At 51.3% G+C, this 8123-nt stretch overlaps 1 protein-coding gene across 1 annotated transcript; it reads left to right on the top strand.

Moving 5' to 3' along the window:
• The first annotated feature begins 1778 nt into the window (after nt 1-1778).
• Nucleotides 1779-7772, top strand: DRD4 (dopamine receptor D4). Its single transcript, XM_031607176.2, has 4 exons — nt 1779-2137; nt 6259-6371; nt 6503-7056; nt 7446-7772. The coding sequence occupies exons 1-4, from the start codon at nt 1871-1873 to the stop codon at nt 7646-7648; spliced, it is 1137 nt and encodes a 378-aa protein (XP_031463036.2). The 5' UTR covers nt 1779-1870; the 3' UTR covers nt 7649-7772.
• Nucleotides 7773-8123: the final 351 nt, after the last annotated feature.

Consider the following 8123-nt stretch of genomic DNA (forward strand, 5'->3'; position numbering starts at 1 on the left):
GGCATTCTGTCCACAGTTCTGCTAATGCACCTCAAGGCCTCCCTTGGCTAGTTTGAGCTGTTTACTTGGAGTAGAAGGGCTCTGCTACAAGTGATATTGCCAAACCAGCTCTTCTTGACCTGAGAGGTGAGCAGCCCTGCTTGTGCCCACCTGTGCAGCAGGTGAATTTTTCCAGAGGAACGTGGAAGCTCCAGGCAGAGCAGAAGGCCTGAAGGAATCCCTCTGCGACTGGCAGGGAGCCAGCAGGACAGAGCTTTGTTCTGCCTTACGGGTTTAATTCCACATCAAAGTTGGGTCATCTGCAAGGAGCAGAACAGACTCACGCACGGGTATTGGGATCAATAGGAAGATGGCAGTGCTATGCTGGGGGTAGGAGGCAGCTCCCAAAGAGACAATGCTCCTGTTGATTTTGGAAAAAAGCTCGGAAATCACATCTCTGGAGACAATATTTAGCAAGGCAAAGTGCCCACTGAGTACTTAAGCCAAGGTAATTTTCTCCTTCTCGCATATGCAGCTGTGGAGCCAGAAGCAGCTGGATAAAACAGACAGTAGGATTAAGTGCTGTTAGCTGCAGGGCGAGGATGGAACTGAGATCCAAGTCCTCGCTGCTGGAAACGGGGCTCTGGCTTTTCCATGCTGCAGATGCTGAGGATTGTTTGTGTCTTCTTTCACACAAAAGTAAAGGAATTTGGGGATGAGGGGCATAGAAGGCTGGAGCAAGGAATTTTTCTACCAGTCTCTTCCTGGATTAGATGGAAGTGATATCTGGACCTTTTAGCAGACCTCAGAAGCTTCTTGTCTCATAAAAAGCAGGCAGTAATGCAGTTTCCCCCTTCCTTCTGGTGTAAATGATCCTTTCTTGCAATGCTTCCCTTCCTGCTGCCTTCCACAACAGAAGGCTGATCAGGATGGGATGGTCAGTGACATCCCTGACGCCAAACACCTGAGCCGAGGTTTGGCAGCACAGCTGGAAAGATGCAGGATGAGGTCTCACATCTCCGCGCCCACCTGAGCTAGAAATGGGGGTCACAGCCCTCCTGTCCTTCCCCAGCCCGTGGCTCTGTTAGAAATGAAGCGTGTTTCTCTGCCAGCACAGGGGGTGATGCAGTGATATGCCCTCTGAGGGGGCAAAGGGATCAAGTCGGGACATCTCAGTGCCCCACAACCAATACCCTCCCCCATCAACTCCTCACAGGGAAATCATTGAACAAGATCTGCTACTCAAAACATGACAGATTGCTCTTTAGTTCCCTGATGTCTTGACCCTCTCCATTTAAAAAGAGGCAATGTTTGCCATTTTCTGGACTTCCAGAGTCTTCACAGTCCTTCAAATGCTCTTGGAGATCAGAGCAATGATTTCTCTCATCACCGTTGATATCACTGCTTTGAATCTCCTAGGGAAAATCTTCAGGTCGGGCTAACTTGAAACAATTTTCTACTCGAAGACCTGTCGGTTTGTGTTTTTTTTTTTTCTCCTCTAGCTTTGCCAGGGCTTTGCTAAGATCCGACAACGCTTTGATCCACCGCTGTATTCGCAGCGCAGCGCTTGTGGGACCGATGCCTCCGCTATTTCCTAAGTCCCATCAGCGCAGCCAGGCTCATGACAAGGGAGACGGCTGTGTTCAACGTACAGAAAGCACACAAACACGGCTGGGCTGGAACGGATCTCACAGCCCCCCCTTCCTCACTCCCTTCTCCTCCCCACCCCCCCGCCGCATCCCGGTGAGCCGCTTACTGTCCCGGGGCGGCCCGGGGGAGGCTCCTCCCATCACCTCGCAAAGTTCGGAGCCGGCTGAGCGTCTTCGCTTCTCCCTCCCGCGGGAGGCTGAGCCGGGGAGGCGGCGGCTCGGCGGCTCCATGCCCCGGCGCCATGGGGAACGGCAGCGCCGGGGCCGCCCCGTGCAACGGCACCGCTCCGCCGCCTCCTCCTCCTCCTCCTCCAGCCGGCCACAACATCGCCGCCCTGGTGCTGGGCATCGTTCTCATCCTGCTCATCGTCGGGGGCAACGGGCTGGTGTGCCTCAGCGTGTGCACGGAGCGGGCGCTCAAGACAACCACCAACTATTTCATCGTCAGCCTCGCCGTCGCCGACCTGCTGCTCGCCCTCCTCGTCCTGCCTCTCTACGTCTACTCCGAGGTGAGAGATGCTCGGGGGGCGGCAGGCGGAACGGGGGGGGGTTCTGCCGTCCCTGCTGGCATCCTGGACCGCTGGAGGTGACAGCAGTTGGCTCCGGACAAGTACGGGTACCCCCCTTTGTCCTGGCTGCCCCAGATCCCCACAAGCCCCAAGGTCCCGAGACCCAGTGCCCCATATGCCCCAAGCTCCTCAAGCCCCAAACCCCAATCCCCAAATGTTCTGATCCCCAAATTCCCCAAGCCCCAATGCCCTGGGAGATCTGCTCCGGGAGCTGCTGCACTGTGAGCATCCCAGTTTGCCATCAGCCAATGTTTAGGAAGAGATGGTGAGCTCCCATGCTGTATTCTGGCCACTGTGAGTAGGGTTGTAAGGTTTTAGCCAGGAAGCAGATTGCTGTGACAAGTTGAGGAGGGGATGCTGCCTCTTTAGAGATGTGGTCACCCTTAAAGTGGCTTTGGTGGCTTCCTGCTTGATTCCTCCTGGCTGATGTGCTCTGTTTGGCAGGCTTGGAGTCACCTCTGAAACCTGCTCCCCTCTGAGACCACGACAACTGAGGGAAAGGGAAGTGTGCAATTCAGGTGCTCCTGAGTGGTTTTGCATCTTGTTGTGAAACAGAAATAAATTGATTCTGCCTGAGGACTGATGATGCTTTGAGATTGCAGGGAGATTTGTTGTTCCTCTTCCTGGCCCAACCAATCTTCCTGCAGTTTCAGAGGGATTTGTTGGACCTGCACATGGCTCTCCCTGCTCCCATTGCAGCTGTATCAGACAAATGGAGGAAAGCACCCATGGACCAAAAAAGCTGACTTTTTGCACCTATTCTTGCAGTAGCTGGAAGTGTAGAAGACAGAGGACCTCTTTTCAGATGTGGGGAGAGCTGAGATGTAACACCATGCAGAGAGAGCAGCCCCAGAAAGTGTTCCTGTAGGCTCAAGATGGCTGTCAGTCAACTTTCCTTACTTTGTGATTTTTCATTGCCATGGGGTTTGTAAGAGCTTTCTAAGGGATGGAAGGGGCTGTCCCTGTGAGTGGGGCAGGGTGGTGTTCCTATCCCTAAAGGCCAGCACAAGATCACGCTGGCTGTGTCCCTCTCCTCTCCTCTCCTCTCCTCTCCTCTCCTCTCCTCTCCTCTCCTCTCCTCTCCTCTCCTCTCCTCTCCTCTTCCACACCAGGGCTGGGCCTATATTTTCTTAAGCAAGGAAGGCAGCGGATTAGAGCTTAGGATGCTTTTAGTCTCTCTACCTAGTCCTAGGATTTGTTGGGACATTGTGACCTCTGTCTCCCCAGAGCTCTTCTAGAGGCACAGGTTCTGCTTGGGACCCTAAGGATCAGTGACAAACAGGAGAGTAATAGATTCCCCTCTCTTTCCCCTGCACCAAGAGCCCTGCCATACTGCTTAGGTTGGGTGCTTTTGCTTTTCCATGCATGTCTCAATTTTGGTACTTAGGAAGCCTCTGTGTTTTATCATTCTTAGCTATTTCTTGCTGATTGGGTTTCTTCCCTTCTTCTGCCCTTTTCTTCCTCTTCCCTTCCCCTGTCCCCTTTCCTGACCCCAGCTGACATACCCTGTTGTGCCCCTGAGAAGAATTTCCAACTGGCCAGAGCATTGTGGGTGTCTCCCTGGGGATGACAGACACTTGCTGGATGCTCAGGATGGGTGGTCAACCCTGGGTGAGCTTTAGGAGCCTGAGCTGCCCTACCTGTGCCTTAGCAATGATGCTCCCTTAAGTGCACTTCAGTACCTGTTCAAAACTATCAGTTCTGTGCTGTAATCCTTCTGTGTCTTTACCTGCCTTGGCAGCCCAGGTTACTACTTGGGGCCTTAAGGAGTGTTGAAATGGATGTGATGAAGCTCGTCTTCCCTCAATCCAAACATCGCTGTCCTTGGTCAGCTCTGATCTTCCAACCAGCACAGGAAACTGAGCTTTCAGTCTATTGTCATGCTGCTCAGCTGTAGCTGTGCCTCCTACCTGCTTCACCCTGCTCAGCTCCTTCCCTAATCCTTGCCTGAGCCATGAAATGGGGCCGAGCCAGGAAGCTGCTGGCAGGAGCTGTGCAAGGTACAGTTATGTAAACATCTTTGCCATTAAGATCCGTGTAAGCATTTACGAAAAAGAGGAGACAGTTTTAGCAGCTCTACACTCTTATCCTGCACCTCTGCAGGTCGGGGAAGATGATTCTCTCCAGCAGGCACTCTGCCCGCAGAGCAGAAGCAGAGGCAGTCAGCTTCTTGTGGACATTCAGGAAACTTATGGAATCAGATATGGTGGACTTTGCACTCACAAACCAAGATTAGTGCTGGTGCCACATCCTTCTCACCAGGCTCGGGCTCTTCAGATCAGCACTTTCTCTGTGTTACACCCTTGAACCATGGCCTTGCTGATGGTAGGCCTGGAAATCCAGCTGGGCATCTCAGGTCGGATATTAGGGAAAAATTCTCCCCTGAAGGAGTGGTGATGCACTGGTACAGGCTGCCCAAAGCGTGGTAGAGTCACTGTCCCAGAGGAGTTCCAAGAACGTGGAGATGTGGCACTGAGGGACGTGGTGGGGTTGGGTGGGGGATCTTAGAGGTCTTTTCCAACCTTAGCGATGTTATGATTCTACGACCTCCTAAGTTTGCAGCCTGCTATTTTCTGAGCATCGTATTTTGGATGCCATCCCCACCAGAGTCCTCTTCACGTGCTCTGCTCCCAGTGAGCCTCCTCATAGGGCTGGACAGCTATGAAGCTCCTGTGTGGCACCAGAGAGAAGCATGTACTTTTATCACATGAAATAAGAGTGAAACCTTGCCAGATCTGTGAAGAGAATGCCTTACAAAAGACATCGTGGGGTTGTATTTGCAGCTTTGTTTTATTTGGTAAGGAAGACAGCTTGCATGCTTTGCTGTGCAACTGTCTGGCTGTCTCTTCTCAGCACCAGCACTACTGGGAAAAAAAAAAAAATGGAGGGTCTCGTGCAAAAAAAGCAAAGAATGTGGGAAAAAAAAAAAAAAAAATTAGAGTTGTTCTGGAGCACTTGTTAAAGGCGGCTTGAGCTGTTTGTGATCCGTAAAGCTTTACACTGTGTACCTTGATGGGCTAATCTTCTGCAACCTGCAGTAATGAGGTACCACTCAGCCACATGACCAAGCAAAGCCTCTAATCCAAAGTCACTCCTCCACCAGAGGGATTCCGGGCACATTTTGTGGGAGTGCTCAACTTTCAGGGCACCCAATGCGAGCCCCATAGCGAAAGCTCTTGGAAGTCCTTGGAAGATGCTGCAGCTTGGCAGCTCAGGGCCTGTTCAGAACCCATTCATTCCATGAAACCACAAATGGGTTTTGAACACCACAGCTCACAGAGTCAAATTTTCTCCAATGAAACTGGACAGGATCCTGGTGAAGCTTTGGTAAAAAATGTGAGGGTTGTGTTTCAGGATTCAGCTCCCAAATTCTGCTTGGAGCAGCTGATCTGCCCTAGAGAAAAGCCCGAATGAAACACCCAGGTCTGACTCCAGTGTTCTTCTGGAAGCTCATGGGGCCTCTCAAGGAGATGGGTGTATAAAAATAGCCCAACAGTTTCTCCAGAGTCTCCTTTGGCTTTGCAGCTCCACTAATCATAATCCTGTGCGTGACATCAGTACTGACTGATACTAATCTGGGCAGAGCTGCCTGCTCCTGGAAATGTGAATGGAGAGGACCATGAATGTCAAAAACCTCAAGTTTGCACAGGTCACTAGATACCCAAAGAGCACAGGGAGACACAAAGCGCTTGGGCCAGACTTAGAAAGACTGTGCTTCAAGCTGAGGAAGAGCCCTGAGGGAATTTCAACCCTAATATCTCTCTGCTGGAGCGCCAGACAGAGCTGTCTCGAAGGTTGGTTCAGAAACATGGCACAAATGGAAGCCTTCAGTCCAGGTGCTGCTCGGGGCTACAGCTGGGAGAAGAAGCCTTTGGTTTGGTCCTTGGCCTCAGTCCTGGCGCCCAGCACAGGGTACAGATCTGCCTCAGGAACACAGGAGCAGGAGTCAGGGGACAAGCCCTGCTCCAAGGATGCTCCCAGGGGCATTTTATACACATATATACAGAGCTGTTTCCCTGCATGTTAGAGGCACCTACTGACCCAGGGATCTTGTCGTTCAGTTTCAGGGTGGTGTGTGGTCCCTCAGCACTGTCCTCTGCGATGCCCTGATGACCATGGATGTGATGCTGTGCACAGCTTCCATCTTCAACCTCTGTGCTATCAGCGTGGATCGGTAAGTGCCTTCCTCCTCCTTACACTGGAGGAGAGGGTTCATGTCTCAGCATCAAGCTGCTTCCATTCTCTTACCTTACCTTACTAGTGGTGCTACCCCCAAAACGAGCACTGACCCACCTGTGTTGGCAGGTTTATCGCTGTTTCAGTCCCGCTGAACTACAACCGGCGACAGATCGACCTGCGGCAGCTGATCCTCATCTCCACCACGTGGATATTCGCCTTTGCTGTGGCATCCCCAGTCATATTCGGCCTCAACAATGTCCCGAACCGGGACCCCAGCTTGTGCCAGCTGGAGGATGACAACTACATTGTGTACTCCTCCATCTGCTCCTTCTTCATCCCTTGCCCCGTCATGCTGGTGCTCTACTGCGCCATGTTCCAAGGACTCAAGCGCTGGGAAGAAGCCAGGAAGGCCAAGCTAAGGGGTGGCATCTACGGGGGCAACAGAATGCTCTATCACCCCTCACCCTTCATTGAGAGAGAGCGGGTTGGCATGGAGCCAGACGAGTACCACCATTATTCACACCCTGAGCACTCCCTTTCTGGGGACTATGTGATAAGCAATGGGCTCCAGACTGTCTCCTACCCACACCTCAAGTACCCACACCCGGCACACAGTCAGAAGCGGGCCAAGATCAACGGCCGGGAGCGGAAGGCCATGAGGGTACTGCCTGTGGTTGTTGGTGAGTGGCTGGTGGCAGAGGCTGGTCAAGGAGGGTGAGAAATGTGCTGTGTGGTCCTACAGGATTCAGGCGTTTCTGTTGAACCTGCTCTAGGGAGTGCCTCAGTCTCCCTTTGATCCAGAGTAGCACCACTCCTAGGAAAAAACACACGTAGGGTGTTTTTAATTCAACCTTCACTTCAGCTCTCAGTTTTTGTAACTCCTGATATTTTAAATGCTAACCCATATTTTAAATGCTAACCCAAAAATGACACACAACTTATACCTTTTCTTCACTAACATTTAGGAAGTTGCCCAAAATTTTTGTCATGGAGAGATCGTAGCTCTGCATTTGTTAACTCCAACCCTTTTTAACACAATGCTTTGTCTCTTTAATTTTTCTCCTTCCAGGTGCTTTCCTCTTCTGCTGGACACCTTTTTTTGTGGTCCACATTACAAGGGCTCTATGCAAGTCCTGCATCATTCCCACTCAAGTCACCAGCATCGTCACCTGGCTGGGTTACGTCAACAGCGCCGTCAACCCCATCATTTACACCGTTTTCAACGCCGAGTTCAGAAACTTCTTCCGCAAAGTCTTGCACCTTTTCTGCTGAGCTCGCGGAACTGGAGGGAACAACCAGGATAACTTTGTATAGTTCATTAAAGATCTATTTCTGCCTAAGGTCTGCTGTCTTTGTTGGGGAGGAGGGAAGGAAGAAAGATGGTTCCAGGATGGCAGCTTGAGGACAGTAGTTCTCAGCCCTCTGTCTCCACTGTGAGAAGTTACAGGTGAGTGCAGTGGTTACAGCTTGGGTATTCCTCTCACTGGAAGCTGCAGGCGTAGCCACTTCAAGCTTGGTGCTTGATGTAGACATCAAAAGACCCCACAAGACAGCGGATATTGCACAGCATGGCAATCTTCTGACTACTGATTTTCATGCAGGGCTCTTATTTTCCAAGGGGTAATTTATGTGCTTAGAAATAAAAGACCTGTTAGGAGGTCCTGAGGTTTTTTTTGACTAAGGATAACGATTGCTTCATCAATTTATCATCAACAAACAAACAGGTTATGTTGCCACAACAATTATA

This window comes from Phasianus colchicus, chromosome 5 (genome assembly GCF_987193195.1).
Source record: "Phasianus colchicus chromosome 5, bPhaCol1.hap1.1, whole genome shotgun sequence".
NCBI classification, from domain to species: domain Eukaryota; kingdom Metazoa; phylum Chordata; class Aves; order Galliformes; family Phasianidae; genus Phasianus; species Phasianus colchicus.

Excerpts from the sequence above, each read along its gene's own strand:
- DRD4 (XM_031607176.2), top strand. The coding sequence starts at position 1,871 with ATGGGGAACGGCAGCGCCGGGGCCGCCCCGTGCAACGGCACCGCTCCG. Across the intron at positions 2,138-6,258 it reads CTCTCTACGTCTACTCCGAG|TTTCAGGGTGGTGTGTGGTC; the intron begins GTGAGAGATGCT and ends CTTGTCGTTCAG. Across the intron at positions 6,372-6,502 it reads TGTGCTATCAGCGTGGATCG|GTTTATCGCTGTTTCAGTCC; the intron begins GTAAGTGCCTTC and ends CTGTGTTGGCAG.